Source organism: Sarcophilus harrisii, chromosome 1 (genome assembly GCF_902635505.1).
Source record: "Sarcophilus harrisii chromosome 1, mSarHar1.11, whole genome shotgun sequence".
NCBI classification, from domain to species: Eukaryota; Metazoa; Chordata; class Mammalia; order Dasyuromorphia; family Dasyuridae; genus Sarcophilus; species Sarcophilus harrisii.
This window is the reverse complement of record NC_045426.1, coordinates 503047176-503065096: the sequence shown is the minus strand read 5'-3', so window position 1 is coordinate 503065096 and position 17921 is coordinate 503047176. Positions and strand designations below refer to the sequence as shown.

The window sequence follows — 17921 nt, the reverse complement described above, 5'->3', positions numbered from 1 at the left end:
CTGTATTTAAGTTTATATTAAATTAGTTTAATATCAACAAATAGGATAAGATCATTAGGAAATTTATCAATTGAGATCATAAAATTGGTATTATTTATTCAATTTAAATTTTCTATATTTTATTATTGCCTCCAAATATGTAATAATGGGTCTAAATTATATAATGATATATGGGTTGCACAGGTTTTAGTTTTTTCCAACAGAATTCAGTTAGAATTTTTATAGAATGACAATTCTCTAAAAGACACAGAATATTGCTTATGTTAATAATGAATGCTGATTCATAATAAAACTGTAAGGGAGACCTTAAATCATGATTCTTCACTAGACATAAAGTAAGTCTTTAACTAACAAATATAATTATATTCATAATGGCTCTTTGCCAGTAAGAAAAATATTTATTTATTTTATTATATTGGGGGAAGTGTGCCTTTTTAGGCAGGTCTGCATTAAATAAAATAATCATCCATTCTATCTATAATATAGTATTTGTGATCAATGGTGTGTATCTTTAATAGGCTATCACAGGTTGGATGTACAACCTAGAGCATGGAAAAGAACTAACAGTGATGAAAGGGAGAATGTTAGTTTCCTCTTAAAATCAAGTTTTCCCCACTGATTTAACATTATTTGTGTGTAAGCATTAAGAATATTTATATGAGTAATTGGTATAGTAGAAATGTACTTATTGTAGCACTCAACATCATTAATAGGTGTACATACTGAACAAAAAAGATTCTTTACTTAAATAATAAAGTACAGGCATCTGTTCTATTTCCAGAGATTAAAAGACATGGTAGCTCTACTAGCTGTTGTTATGTCATAGAAAACAAGTGTTGAACTGGAACATATCTAATCTTAGAGATCATTCACACCTCTTCTTTTTTTCCCATAATTTTATAGATAAGGAAATGAAAGGCAAGATGGAAGTTCAGTGTCTCCAAAAGTCACAGAGCTACTTAGTGAAGATCAGACTGTCTTCTAGTTTTTTCCCTATTCCACCATGTTGTTTCTAATTAAATATCAACAAATTTTCAAACAACATTTTCATGCTTAATGTTATTTTCCATTCATCTGGTTTTAAATTATTATTTAAAATAAATGCACGTTTTGACATCCTGAATCTATAAGGATGTGATGAATACCTAGAATACTCCATATTTATGCCTATCTACACAGTCTGCAATGGACCAGTAGTCAAAGGACATGAATGATTAACAAAAAATGAAAGAGAAAGTGATAATAATCTCCTGAAAAGATGGTCAGAGAAATGCTAATCAAGACAAGCTTGAAGTAGCTCACCATAGCTAGCGAAATAGCCAAAATAACTCCTAAATGACAACATTCAATGTTGACAAAAGTATGGGAAAATAGGACATATATCTATAGGTAAGACTGCAAACTAGTGCAGGCATTTTGCAGAGCACAGTACTTTGCACCCAGTATGTGATTAATAACTATTCTTTCCTTCCTTTCTTCTTCCCTACTCCTTCATATGGTAGTATATAATCCAAGTAAAAGTAAAAACAAACAAACAAAAAATGAGTATAGCTTTGATTGCTTCCTCCCTTTCTCCCTTGCTTCCAGAGTAAAAAATAAAAACAAAATAACAATAACAAAAATAAACATTGTTTTTGACCCAGGATTTTTTTTGCTAGGACTTTATCCCCCAAACAGAAAAGGGTTTATCCATATAAAAATATTGACAGTTATTCTACTTGTAAAATCCAAAAATTAGAAACACCTTATATCCCTAACAATAACAAATTATGGTATATTGGTATAATTGGGATATTATAGTACCATAAAAATGACATAGATGAAGCATACAAAAACATTTATAAAAATATATGTGAAATAAAACGGAGTAAAATCAACAGAAATAAAATTATATACCCTAATCACAAATATGTAAAAGAAGAAAAGAAAAAAGAAAAGAAGGAATTAAAGAATGAAAATATGGTTAAAAATGGAGACACTAGAAGGGGAAACTAGAATAAAAAAATTTTGGGATTGTTTCTTGCTTATTAATTGTATAATTCTTCCCTACAAAAAACTGGCAAATTTAGATAAAATTTTATCTCTTTTTTGCATGTTTATTTGATTGCTTGTTTTTGTTGATGACTATTAAGCTTATAATGAAAAGAATATATATCATTTGATTGATGAGTTCCAAAAAAATAGATATTTATATAATATACTGAACTGGGGAGTTTGTCTCCTGGATATCATAGTTCAAGATTCAGATGTATCAGAAGCAAATAAAATTTTGTGGCATATGATTTATATGATATTAAAATGATTATGTGTAGATAATCATAAGAAACTGATACAAGTTATTGGTATTTATTTTGAAATTATACCAAGGCCAGATGTTACCTTAGGCAATTCTTTACAAATGTATTATTTATAACATAACCTAAGTGACCACCCATGAGACAGACCCATGTAGAATAATGAATTAATCTGCCCCACAATTTTCCCCTGGAGGTCTGTTTAACATTTAGCTTAGGTCACAAGGGCAACTGGATTAGTGGTTTATGTCTATTCTTTATACCAACACATAAAAATCCTTAAAAGTGATGCATTTCACAAGAATCTTTTTTTTTTTAGTGTCTCTGTCTCTCTGTCTCTGTTTCTGTCTCTCTTTCTCTCTCTCTCTCTCAAAAAAAAAATATATATATATATATATGTATGTATGTATAAATAGAATAGTAAATATATTTCCTTTGCCTCTGTATTCTGTTAAACTATCATATGTATATAAAACTGAGTTGGAGGGACAAGTGAGGAGAGAATATTTGAGGGAAACAAAGAAGGAAAGATGAGGAATGGTTTAAAAAAAAAAAGGCAGAAAGGCCTCAGGAACCAAATTTTCTACAACAATGCTGTGAAGAAGGAACTAATAAAAAAACAAAACAACAAAAAAAGAGGGAGAAGTAAGAAAGTAGATAAAAGAATGGAGCTTAAGAGGTTTATAAAAGACAATAAAAGGAAGGGGGAAAGCATAAAATTGAGGAAAAGAATAACAACAAAAGAAGAAATAAGGGGAAAAAAGACAGTCAATGAAAAGGTATAGGAGAAGAAAAGCATGGCATTTATGGATTGCTGTTTGATTTTTCCAGAGGGCCTAGCTAAAGAATGTATTTTACTCTTTTGTAGAAGCAATTCAGGTTTAAGTTTAAACAATATCGCAAAATAGCAAAGTACAAAAAGAAAAATTTAAAGTCAAATATGTCAAAGGGGGAAAACAAAGCAAAACAAAACAGTAACTTATCTTGTGATTTGAAATAGATGGTTAATACAATTGTTTTGATGATTCATGCCCCTTGAGAAACACTTCTTGACTTTTCTAAACTTTTAGAGTGATTTTCTAAACTTTTTTGCACTATCCTTGCTTCTCCTTTCCTTGATTAAGTATAACAGGATGGTCCCCATAGTTTCTAAAGAAAAGCCTGATCTCTTGGTGAAATAACCATTCCATGACTTAGAGTGCAATACTAACCCAAAGGCAGGTAATTAGGTAAAGTATTTGCAGGAAGAAGTGGGGGCAGAAAAATAGGACAATATATTTTCTTAGAATGGGAAAACACAAATGTTGTTCAAAGCCAAGACACAATAAGAACAACCTTGCAGACCATGGTGTGGGCCTAGTGAACCAAAATCTTGTAGGGAAAACAAAAAAGGAATCTCTTATTAACATGGCCTGATTTACCACTAACCACATTATGCATACTGAAGCATTACCAAGAAACAAGTTAAAATAAAGACATTAAAATATGTTTAAGTCTTTTTTCATGTATTTCTGCCTTATCAATTAAATTACACATTCCAAACAGAAAGGGATATTTTGTTGGATGGTTGGATGCGGTGAGAATTATTTCCATTTCTGTCTACAATCTACTAATTCCCATTCTGAAATCTTATAACTGTTACAGTGAAATTCTCTGGATAACTTCCATGAATTTTGATTGTCAAAATATGTACAGCTTTTTAATGAACTTAGTATCTTCTCACATCATTAGCAGCGAGCTCCACAATACTTCATTCTTTTGAATAAATTACTTTAAAATATAGATAGCATCTTAAAACAGGCACAGGAAGCAGCTAACTACACATCCCCTGTCAGAGGACCAGCTTAGGTAAATTCTGTAAGGCTTATCACCAGAAGTTTGGCTCTCAAGTGACAGTTTTCTTCCCCAGCAAGAATAAGTCATGAAATTGCTCTCTATGGGTTCAGACAATGTTCATATCAATGAAATCATAATACTGTCAAGTGGAATTCTAAGTAAAAATAGAAGTTCAAGGTTAAGATAATTTTTAATTGCTTGGCTTCTTTTAAGATGCTAACCATTCCTTTTCCATCACTATTTTAAAGGTAAGTTTAAAAAAAGAGGGGGGGGGGAACTATTATTTCTTATTTATGTCCCAATTTAGAGAAATTTAAACTGTAACTTTCTGTTATCTATAGTTGATCTTTTTTCACAGATTTACTGAGACACAAAAATATCTTTATTCTCTCTATTGGATTGGGTGATGTGCTAAGGAACACTATTCAATATCAATTCTTTATTATTATCAATATCTGCATTCCCACTGTCCCTTGCCTCTTTCCTCCTGCCAGATCAGTTGCCATATCATTGTCCATATTTAACCCATATTTAAAATTGTCAGTATTATGGTCTTTCTGTTCTCTATTAATCTAAGCCTATTTTTCTTCAAGGAAACATGTTTCTTGTATGTCTTATTCCTTTAAAAAGCCGTGATATCAACAGCAATGCATGTCTTCTATTCTCTTTATTTTTTCCACCTCCCAAACATGATGTTATATAAGGAGGCAAGTCAACAAATCTTTATTAGATGGATGAATCAACTAAACAACAATCATAGCTACTACTTGATTCAGTTTCTTTAAGACCTCTGCTATTCTCAGTGGAGCCACTTGATGAAATAATGCATGATTTCCATAGGAGAGATAATTCTTGTGTTATTTGGGTATGAGAAGGCATGGATAATCTATACAAAATCAGAACATTTTTCCTTAGGATTTCTTTTATCATATATTCTTAAATATTCACAAAAATCCCCCAGGATAATGAATATCAAAATCACAGTCTTATGGGACAAAACCCCCCAACAACAACCAAAAACCCAAACTTCTCAAAACATTTTCTTAGTTCGTATCAAACACCAATCTGCTATCTGAATATTTTTAACAATATTCAGATTTCTTGGGGAAAAATAACAGACAACTAAACATATAATTAGTATTTGTTTGAAGCTCACCTTTTCTTCATTACCAGTACAACCCCCAGAAATATAATAACAAACAGCAAGATGCCCGCAATGACTCCAGCAATCTTAACCGTGTGGTCGGTTTGTTTTTCTGGCTCTGGGTCTGGTTTTGGAGTGGCAGCTCCTAAAGATTCAACAAAATGAAAAAGCATAGGAGACATAGAGTGAGAATAAAGATGTTACTTTTTAAAAATTATTTTGCTGAATTTAGCATAGGAATAAAACTTATCAGAGCCAGCAGACAGCATAGCTTTGAGTTTTTTAAACAGCTTTCATATGCACTGAAAAGAGTATAATTATCCTTACTGTTCTTCAATATTTTTCTAAACCATAATATAAGTTGGATAGCAAACCCACGCTTGACCCTTTTATAAAAGACTCTTCTCAAACACACTTTTCTATATTTTTATTATCTCTGTTGGCTTCCTGCTTGTCCTGCCTTTTAAAAACTTGCTACAACACAATAGCTATCCTAAGCCTTTATCCAAATTTGATTTGCTGGAACATTTTCCTCAATTATTTTTCATAAATGAAGCAGTAATTCCAGAACATATTAGCTCAAACACCTGGAAAAGTGAGATAAGCTCATTTACCACACATTTTACCAGCAATTGTTTTTTAACACAATAGACTTTTCCCCCCTGCCTTTGGAAATCTAAATCTAGGTCACATCTGGTAGGCAAAAGACTTCTTCTAAGCAATTTATTCACAAAGTGGGAAGCAGCTGATGATCACATTACTGGCACCCACATTTAATATCTGTTTAAATGAGATAACCAGTGCCTTACAGCAGCTACTGTCTTAGCTTTTCCAGCTTCCCTATTCCTATATAACATCGTTTGTACTGTTTACCGCATAATGTGATGGAACGTCAAATCCATGTCTGATGAAATATCCATTTCCTCCACTAAATGAGTTCAGGATGAAAAATGTTAGGGATGCAATGTTCAATTCACTAAACTGAATCTCCTTCCTCCCCCTTTTGAGGATTTTTACTTTTTTAATCAAAATGTGACAGCATTCATCATCTGAGGCACCATATTACCTTTACAAGGTAGACAGATGGATCAAGAAAGAAGGATTTATTTCTAAATTTTCTCACAGTATGCTTTCCCCCCTTTATTATCTATTTATTTATTTTGTAAAGTTAAGATTTTATGTGAGTACCAGTCTTTTTCTTTCTTTTATACTCAGATTCCTCTACATTCTTATTTTCTCCACATTTAGTTCTTGTAATCACCTAGAAATAGTGCAAGCCATAGGATAACTTTTCATCTATTCTTTTCTTGAAATATATATGCAAATTGTATAAAACAGTAATTTCAGCAGGCATGTATTGGATTTCAAAAAAAGGCATTCTCCATTTTTTATGGAAAGTCATCATTACTGAAATCACATTCACGTGGTTAAACTGTGGGTATTTTATTTGCTGATTGAGCCACTATTTGCTTTGATTGTTGTTCTCATTAAGTTCTAACTTGTATGCTAAATGCATATATATCTAAGTAAAATGAAAAAAATTAAATTTTCTTCTTTTATAGTTGTTTAAATATCTATAAAACTCAGATTTTTATAAGTATAAATCTAAGTGAATATTAAAATGAATGGATAAAGACATTTTTTTCATTATGATTTTAGCCCAAATAGGATCTGATATACATAATTTCCGAAAACAACTAACTACATAGTAATGGTTTTCTCTACCTCGATTGTAAAATGGATCAAATTTTCCAGTTCTTGAATAATGTTATTAAAACATGGTAATTTTTTAAAATGTGAAAAATGATATAAGTTAATATTAAAAGATACAAGAGGGTTCAGAATTGATTCAGCTGAAATCCTTCAGAAAACTGGGAAAACAGATGAAGGAAAGTTAAGTGATTTGCCAAAATTCATATAGATAATAAGCAGCAGAAGAAATACCAGAACTCAGAACCTGATTCCAAACCCAGCATTTTTTTTCACTACACCATACTTTAGCCTAAATAGATGATAGACACAGAATAAATTATTTTAAAAGAAAAGTGTTGTGAATATCAAGAATGAAGTGTTTCAGTCTTAAAATAGTATTTCTAATATTCTTTATTTTTTTCTCATCCAAAAACTTGGAAGCTGATCTTTAGTTAATCACACGGGGAATTTGTGCTTGTCCCTGTGTTATTTAATATTTTTAAAAAATTATTTGTATAAAGACATAGAGAACAGTTATTAAATTTTCTGACAACACAAATCTGGAAAGGATAGCTAATAAATAAGATGACAACAAAAATCTGTATGATCTAGAATATTAAGTGGAAGCAAATAAGATGAAATTTATTTGGGATAAATATAAAATCTGAGTTTAAGGAATCAACTTATTTAGTAGAAATCAAGGGCGCCTGTTGGTATATAGCAACTCATTTGAAAAAAATTCAAGGATTTCAGTGGACTACCAACTCAATATAAGCCAAAGTATTTAGATATAGATATAAGTCGTTTAGAAAAAAAAAAAAGGAGTAATAGTAGTCTTGAACAATAAAGTGAGTCTTGCTCTACTCTCTTTTGATCAGTTCACATATTTTATGTGATCACATTTTTACAAATCATGTTGATAAGATAAATGCCATACAAAAAAAGGACAATTAGAATGAATGAATGAAATAACCTTTTTTAAAGTACTGGCTATGTGCTATGCATTCAGGATTATAAATACAAAAATTTGAAAGCCACTTTTCTCAAGAAGCAGACATCTAAGGGAGCTTTTGACCTGGGGAAGGAGTTTTGATGTACAAAGTGACAGATACTCTTGAGTAGAGGCACAGAAAGAGTAATTATTATAGCATTTACAGTAATATTTGGTTTGATCACTGTTCCCAGAGTGAGAAGAGAAAGGTGTTATACATATGGCAGAAGGACAGGTAAAAAAGCTACCTACACAGATCCTATATTCTTGGCAAATGGCTGAATGGGATGTAAAGTAAGGTCTGGAGATGGATCTATATAGTGTAGGTGAATTTTCATTCACTCACACACTAACCAGGACAGTCTATCCCTAGGATGGCTGATTTAATTTCATAGTTGATTAGATTAATCTGGGGGCAAGAGGTTAGGCTGTCATTATGGTACCTTCAGTTCTGGAATTTTATAATCCCTTAATATATATCCTCTTAAACTAAGATTGTTTTTGATCTAATTAAATGCTATTCCGTGGCCTGTCATTCTGTTTTATTGGTGGTATTAGACTTCTGATTCTCCAAATGAATTTTATAAGTCACCATTGAAATTTTTAATGATTTTTTTCTAGTTGTATTTGTTGTTACAATTGCTATGACAAAGATATGCTTTAAGTTAATAACTGAAAGTGGAATATTTTGGACTACAATACTTTTCCTCTTAGAAGCTATCCATTGAATCCATTCTACATCATGATGAGTAGGATGTTCACTTAAATGTTTTATGTTGAATAAGCACCTACCCAACTTCTGCAAGTTTCAAGAGGAGAAAAATTAAATTGTTAAGCAGTTGGCATTTTCTATGTAGCATCATTATTTGGTTGCTGCTACTAATTCATTTTGAAGTGTAGGCCAAGAAAATGGTATGTATTATTCCTGACCAATATTGGTATGTGGTAGAGTAGGATGACTCATGAAAAATGGGTTATCACTAAAGGGAAAAATAACAGGTATGGCTGTTGGACAATGTTGTTGATGAACCTTCTATTCCAACTCTTCTTTAATAGTACTACTAGGTACTGGCTGCCAAATTCAAGTATTTTTATCTATATTATGAGACTAGTTTAGATGCCTGATTTGGGGTTTTTAAATGTTTTAGAGAAAGATTAAAATAAACAAAAATCTGGATATGAAATAAACTGCCACCCTCTGTTTTCATTTTTTTGCACAATTTTTATATAACTCTTCATGTATAGATGAAAATGACAATTTTCTCAAAATAAAAAGTCTGGAAGATTCACAGATCAAAGAATATTCATATCTGAAAGTTCTTCAAATAAGTCACCAAAATAAGAATTTTGAAATTTTATGAAATATCTTTATTTGCTTTGCCTTAGCCTCACTACAAGTAAAAGAAAGTAAAGACAAAGAAAAACTAGTTTCTATTCCAGAAGTCTACATTATTACTCATAGTTAACTCTAACTAAAAGTGATGATTTTCCTTTCCCTTTATTATACCTTAGTCCATGAGTTTTTAATTGACCTATGAGAAAATTTCTTTAAAATATATGTTATAATTATATAGTATCAGTAAGCCACTGACAAAGTATGATTGGAAATAGAAGGCGCTTTTGACTGTTAGTTTTTCTTTCTTTTTTTTTTTTTTTTAAACCCATACACATGTTTTTAAAAGTACAATTTTATGAACTGCCACTTGGTATAAGTTGTTATAAAAAATGTTTCCCCTCTGTTTTGCTAATTTTTCTTGTCAGATTTCTAATGATATCAAATCTTAATATTCTCCTTGGCATAACTTTCTATACTTATGAATATTCTGGTTGAGGATTATTATAAATCTGTATTTATATGGGTATCTTTAAAGAGTAAAGCTAAATGTGTGCATCGTTGTGATGGGTATAATTTAGGCTGGTGTAAACTCATTCAGTAGTAATAAAATGACAAGTATTGCAGAGAGATCTAGCAAGAGAAGCTGGTGAAATTAAGGATAGAAACAGACAATTATTGGGAACATTGCCTTTCAATAGTTATGTTGATTGAATCATGTTCCTGTCAGGTGGAATAACTTGTGACCAAGAAAACCAGAATGGAGTGGGGGGAGGGGGTAAGGGAGTCAAATTTTATCAGTGAGGATCTCTGATATGGTATCCAATAGGAATTAAAAAGTCAAAGAAAAGAAACATAGATCCAACGTAATGATGGTTGGTTTTTAAAATAGGCAGAAAAGCCTATTTGGATCCAATGTTTTGTGGAATATTAAACAAAATCAGCAAATCAGATACAGAATACCTAGTGACCTTGGGGTGTGGACTAAACTATTACTATTCTGTTGACCATATGAATTTCCTCAGAAGAAAAAGGAATAGAATAACATCAAGCAAGCAGATAGGGTATTCAATGATGTGTATAATAAGAAGAGTATCTCAAGTTATGAAGAGGAATCAAAGAGAGATACCAGAAAGGAAGCTTCCCTGGTGGTAGGGCAAAAGTTAGGGAGGCAAAGAAAATTTCCCATAATTCCCAGAATGACAAAGTAGAGCAGCTGAGGGGTGCAAAATTTCATGAGTTTAAATCCCTCTTCAGGCACTTACTAGCTATATAGCCCTGGGAAATAATAGGAACAAATTTTAAAGAGGGACAGTATCAAGGACTCATGAGTATAGAGGACAGAAGAAAGGAAGAAAACAAGATTGGTAAAAAAACATATCACATTTCATTCAAAATACAAGTAGTGAGGAATGATTTACATGCTGTAAGAATAGAGAATAACAACAATTCAAATTGATTTAACTTGTCTTATTAGTGATTAGAGACCCAGAGAAAAATTATGAAGACTACCATTTTTTTTGCTTTTCAAGGAGGTTTTACTCCATTACTATTGTAATTATTATTATCAGCATTATTAACAATAACGGCTAAGAGTTATGTATTTCTTTAAGTATATATTATTTCATTTGACCTTCAGAATACTATTGGGAGGTAGATATTTTACTGTTTCACTGATGAAGTGACTTGTTTATTGTCACATACCATAAGAGAAGAGATCTTTCCTTACTGGGAATTCAGAGTTGTTTGTACCATAGTATATGGTACACAAATATGGTACATGTTATCTAGAATAAGGATGAAAGCAATAATGAGATACAAAATAATGAAATAACAAAAATGAGATACTCAAATGCAATGTTCATAAGCAAATCTTGAAGAAAGTAACTTTCACTGGAATTGATTTAGTTTAATTTTGAAAAAGTAAAAAATAACTTTTACAAGGCTACTTCTACTGCCAACACAAAAAACAAAAACAAAACAAAATAAACTAAAAATAATTTCTTGCATACATCACCAGTGATAAGATTTATTGATGAGCTGCTACCTAGAAAGAATGATTCAATTGGGAATTTCTTATTGACAAAGAGATTGTTTCTTCCTTTTACTACTTGCTTATGACTATGGAAATGCAAATGGAAAAATGAAGTTATTTCATCAGGGTCGTAATGGTACTAATAATTTCCTAGAAGTTTTACTATCTATCTGGCAAGAGATAAGGACTTGATATACTATCTTATCCACACTGTGTCAGCTACATCAATAAATGAGAGCAGTAAAAAGCAGGAAAATAAGAACAAAGAATAAAAAGTAAATTAATATCTCAGAGAAGGTGAATGTATCAAATCATCTATAATTTCAGTTTTATATGAAAAACTATGTTTCTTATTATTACTTGCAAAAGCTGAACATATTCTATATGCAATGCAGTGGAAAATTAAAGATAGTCAAGGAAAGAGTGAGAAATTCAAAATACATCTATAAACAGGTTACAAACAATAAATGTATGAATTCACATTATTCTGGGGTAATGATTGATTCTGCATTCATTAAACAATGATATGAAATTAAAAAAAAAACTTGACTCTGTTCTAAACTGATATATGTTGTTGAAGTGGAATAAAGTTTATGTTTTTACCTTGTAACAACTGAGAGGATGTTCATGTACACTGTAAGGAGCTGTCACAAAGAAAAATTCAGCACAAAACAAGATATTGTTTTGTCACTATTAATAATATTGTTTTCATATAATACAAAAGTTTACCCAATGCTTTTTTCACATTAACCCTGTGAACTTATTTTATACATGTGACTCATTTTGCAAATGAGGAAACAGGTCTTAAAAAGTTGAATAATCAGCTCACAGCCACCCAGCTAGGCAATATCAGAGGTAAGAATGAATCTGAGTAAGTCTAAGGCTTTTCATAACTGCTTCTCTGAAATAATTTTTTTAGAAATGCTATTTTCAGGCAAAAGGATGCTATAATAATTCATTCATACAGATTCCCTATTACATGAAAGTCACAAAGATGTTACTGCAAAATAATTCAGAAAATTAAATATTTTAGATTGCTCAGCAGAATCCTTGATTAATTATCTCATCCACCAACCCTCTAAGTTTTTCCTAGTCTAATGATATTGTTTAAAAAGTTTTTACAAAATAGATAAAATTTTTATTTTATATCATCTTTGCTTTTTCTCTCCCTTATTCTCTCCCCTCCTATTTTCCCATATTTTCAGGAGCTATACATCTGAGTTCTCATGACTATAATGTTTCTCAAAGCGTGATGGAAAGAACAGTGTCTTGGAATTAGAAACATATGAAATAGTTCTGGCCCTCTTATTGTTAGCTGGACAAGCAATTTAACTTCTCTGAGCTTCCATTCTTCATTTAGATGATATAATGTGACACTTACATCATCAGTCTCACAACATGTTAAACCTGAAAGTATTATGAAATGTGAGCTGTTATCATTATAAAGATCTTCATTGGAACAGGGGAACTCCTAATGTGGAATCTTCCCTTGAAGATTCAGAATTGTAACTTAAACCAGTCTTAGTATCTTATATTTGTCCAGGGCACTAAGACTTGCCCATGCCTTAGGCAGCATATATACTCAGGTCTTCCTGACTCTAGGGTAGACCCCATTTACCTAAATTGTGCTCCCTAATTATTTAAAAAATGGGCTATTTAAACTAGCAAAAACAAATGGACTCTTATGTCCCCCAACAGAAAAACACCTAAGCACTTTAAGTACTCAATTCTAAAATACAAACACAAATTTCCAACCTAGCTCATCCCCTTCCCTCCCCCCCCTTTTTTTTTACTAATATGAATATAGAAATGGTCCTACTTGATAACCTCCACTGCAAAGAGGAATAACCAAAATGAGAAAAAATTCTATTACTACAATAGTGAAAGAGAAAAATTCTATTACTACAATTTTAAAGCTTTGTGCTTCAGTCTTTAAAAAGATGGGTCTTAGATAAAAGTTTTTAATGACATAGTGAGAGATTAAAATATTTAAGGTGCAACCATTGTATAATAGGTCATAAAACATTCTACCACTACCACTGCCCATGTAAAATAAAAATTCTTTCTAAAATTTAATTCACTCTGCTCTTCATCCCTATCTATTCTCCACTATAAATTGTATTTCAACCCTGGAGTCCCCTTGGGTTGGGTTATAATCTGGACCTACATGTACACCTCAATTTTAAACCATTTTTAGATCATTTCGCCAAATATTCATCCTTACTTTCTAGAAAGCCTTTACAATCTATCTTCTTTAGATGGTAAGCTTCATTAGATTGAGGTTAGAGACTATCTTGTTTTTATTTGTATCTTCAGAATTTTGCACAATTTTTGGCATATGCACTTAATAAATGCTTTAATTTTTCTGTCTATTGAAACACTGAATATTATACCACTACCACAACCACTACAAAATAAATATTTTTCTATAAATTCTACATCATGTAAGTCACCTCCATTGCTCCAATTTCATGGCACAAGACACTACATGCTTCATTTCAAATCAGACACATTTTTCTCTGTGCTAACTTTAAAAACAATTAAAACTTTAATTTGTATTATGAAAAATTCAACATTATCTTTATTTTTATAAAGCAATTTTAAAATGCATGCCCCATTAAAAATTTATATCTGGCTATTAAACATTTGTTAGATATATTTTGTAAAGACAGTGTTTCTAAAAAATTTATCAAAGGCTGGAAGAAAGTGAATTCACTAAAAATTATTGACATTTTAATTATAAGCAAACTAATTAGAAGCCAGTAGTTTTGGAAATAAAGCATTTATTTGTCAAATTTAATTGCTTTTTTCTGTATTTCAAAATTTAAAAATGTGAGAAATATTCATAATTGATGGTCAGTGTTCTCATTTTCTATTTAAGATACAACATCAGGAATTTCATTTTTATGGCCTACGTAATATATTAGTCAGCAGGATCATGTGATGGAAAGGGCATTGGCTCTGATATCAAGTCAATAGGTCAGAATTTGAATCCTAGATTTGACAAATATTAAATATATGGCCATGGGCAAGGCAGTTAGTTTTTCTGAATATGGTATCTCGACCCTAAGAGAGGGATAATAACATGCATTATCTACTTCAAATGTCTTTTTTGAGGGAAAAAAAAAATTGTTTGTAAACTTTAAATACACAGAGAAATGAAATCTATTTTACTTGAATAAAAGAGGATAAATCCATCACAAATTAATACATATAAAACATGCAATAATACTCTAAAGAACATGAGAACATAATATAGCTAAATACCATTTTCATTTTTTCTCTAACACAGAATTTCCTTCTATGAAAGTTAAGTACCACAGAATTCAAAGGACTTCATGTGGAAATTGGGAAGTTGCTGAAGACTACAATTGACTCAACCTCCACTCATTATATGAACTTAGGCAAGTCATTAATACAATCATATGAATTAGCATGCACCTACAAAGTAAAACAGATACTTTGAGGAAAACAAAGATTAGCCCTCCAGCTGCCTGTATTGTACACTGTAAGGATGTTGTCTTCACCCCTCCCTCTAAATATTTTCAGCACAAATTCCTAGAGACCAGAGATTACCACTAAGCTAATCCTTTGTTCTAAGCCATTAATTAAATCTATTATCTAGCTGAGGTATGTGCTTTGGAAGAGGAACTATTAAATCATTTAATATCCCAGTTGAATCCCAATGAATTGGGGTAGGCAAGTAATGCAGTAGATAAAGTGCTAGGCCTAGAGTCAAGAAATGAATTTAAATCTGACTTTAGAGTCTTACTAGTTGTGTGACTATGGGCAAGTCACTTAACTGTGCTTGCCTCAGTTTACTCATCTGTAAAATGAGTTAGAGAAGGAAATGCCTAATCTCTGCCAAGAAAACCTCCAAAAAAGGTCATAGTCAGACACTACTGAACAATCATAGATAAATAAGATTAGCTAGTGATGACCTGTGGAAAATGGAACATAAACTTTCAGGGAATAGACAGTATAGAAGGGAATGAAAGTTTAAAAATAAAGGGATCTTTTCTGTAAAGGCAGGTCTAGAGATAGGTCCACAAGGAGGGTCCCTTGACAATTTGAGAGTGTTTGACACCTGAGGAAATGTACAGAAGGATACAAGGACACTAAAAATAAGCTTTTGCAACACTATATGATGATCAGTTCTGATGGACCTGACCATCCTCAGCAATGAGATCAACCAAATCAGTTCCAATGGAGCAGTAATGAACTGAAGCAGCTACACCCAGCAAGAGAACTCTGGAAGATGATTAAGAACGATGACACTGAATTCCCAATCTGTATATTTTTGCCTGCCTGAATTTTGGATTTCCTACACAGGCTAACTGTACAATATTTCAGAGTCTGATTCTTTTTGTACAGCAAAATAACATTTTGGTCATATATACTTATTTTGTATTTAATTATTTTTAATATATTTAACATCTACTGGTCATCCTGCCATCTAGGGGATGGGGTGGGGGGAAGGAGGGAAAAATTGGAACAAGAGGTTTGGCAATTGTCAGTGCTGTAAAGTGACCCATGCATACAACTTGTAAATAAAAAGCTATTAAAAAAAAATAAGCTTTTGATTTTCTTGATTTGAGAAAAGCTGACCTGAAGTTTAAGCTAACATTGACTTATTTGAGACAAGAAAAAACTTAGAAACACTTTCTCCACTTATATGTTTGGGGAATTGATTAAATCAGGTCACTGATATCCAAAAACAGGAACATCTAGAGGATCTCAGAATTGATAACAAATTTTTCATCCACTTCAAATCTACCCACAACATCCTTCGTGATAGCTGAAGTATTTTTCTATTTTTTTTATTCTTGGCATAATATTTCTTCCATAAATCTTTACAATGCCCATTGTATTTCCTCCAGTCAATACTTTTCCTTCTCTCTTCAATTTAGATGTGTAACTTATCATGTAAGGCCCTAAATGATGATCAAATTAAAGACATAGCATAATTTCCCGTTCACAAAATCTTAAAGATCATTGTGATGATGAAAATTCACTGCCTACCAAAGTAGCCTAAATTAATTTTTGAACAACTGAGATGATTGTTTTTTCTTTGCTTTTGTTTTTTTCTGTTTTGATTTTAAATTCTATTTAAAATTTGTCTTCCTGACTTCCACATTGCTAGCTCTATTTCTGTTTTTCTAGGACAAGTGGAACACTATTCTTAAACATGTCAATCCTTTAGATATCTGAAGACAGCTATTACATGCCCTGACTTCAACATGCTAAACATTCTCATTGTCAAAATCCAGAGTTTGAATAGCTTACTAACCATATAGAATTTAATCAATTATCAACCAGATTTAAAAAGCATGAAGAACACATGTTACAAACCGGACCTTTGTCAATCTAAAGATCATAATGAGGCCTAAAATGAGAATATAATTTCTAGTTCAATAAGTAATAACTGGAAATATGTACAGAAGACTTGGACTAGTAACTTCCCTGAAAGAGAAAATTTGGAATAAAGATAATTAGAAACATGGATAAGCACAAACCTGGTTGGTTTCCTTGGTTCCAGTCATTCTGAAATGTTAAATTTAATTTAGCTTTTTACCTAAGGCTGTGGCAGGTGTTCCAGCATTATCCAGCTTCAGGGTCCCATGGACCCTGTAAGTAAGTATATGGCCTAAGAAATCATTATATCTTAATTGATAGATCACAATACTAACTCATGCTGCATACATGTCTATGTCTTTTTTCATATAAATCATTAGTTATATATCCATAATCAAGTCCAGTGGACTAAAATTTAAAATGTACTTAAGCATTTTATACAGGAATTGTCATACCCATTTTACAGATGAAGACACAGAAGCCCAGAGAAATCAAATAATCTGTCTATTGTCACTGATGAATTGGCAGAAGGGTGTCTGAGACCAGTTTTTTTCTGACTCCAGGTCTACTTTCACCTACATCATACTGCTACTCATTCTTATTTTGTGGCAGATGGAAATCTCCTTTTCTTTCTGAAAATAGAGATTATGTTTGCCCATCTCTATCTATATGGTAACCCTTCCATTCGTTAAATTTCTTTAAAGGTCACTGATAGACATCCAATAATCACATCTGCAAATTATTAATTAACCTAAAGAAGAGCTTATTCAGACCTGGGCAAGGAATTAAGTTAAATGTTCCTTTACTATCTCATTTAGTTTAGTTGTCAAATAATTCCATATTAATTATTTTGTCCTATTTTTTTCATTCTGAAAGTAAAATCTACCTTCTATCATAGATATTTAGCCTTAACCAATGTATCTTTTGCTTCTCAATTCTAACTGTATTATTTTATCTCCTAGCAATAATGTTTAATACTACAATCTTCACATCTCCACTAAAATCCTACTTTCATGCCTAATCATAACTTGGAGAGATCCTGGATTCTTAAAGATGATATTAGCAGACACAAGTTTTGGCAAGTTCCATCAAAATGAAAAGGCAATAAATATAAGCCTAGCAATAGATCATGTACCCACTATCTGAGGATTTGCCCATCAAAATTAAAATAAACCCAAGGTTCATTATCAGAAAACTGGCAATCAGGTGATGATTTTTCCCCCTGTACATAAAAACAAATA

The 17921-nt window shown here is 31.6% G+C and overlaps 1 protein-coding gene across 8 annotated transcripts in view; it reads right to left on the bottom strand.

The window, feature by feature from the left end:
- The window catches only part of PTPRM (protein tyrosine phosphatase receptor type M), a 936902-nt gene that overhangs the window by 297262 nt on the left and 621719 nt on the right, over nt 1-17921 (bottom strand). For all 8 annotated transcript variants that reach the window (XM_031953603.1, XM_031953648.1, XM_031953697.1 and 5 more), the window contains one exon: nt 5287-5419. In XM_031953603.1, coding sequence (XP_031809463.1) covers nt 5287-5419 — 133 coding nt within the window. The remainder of the gene's footprint in view (nt 1-5286; nt 5420-17921) is intronic.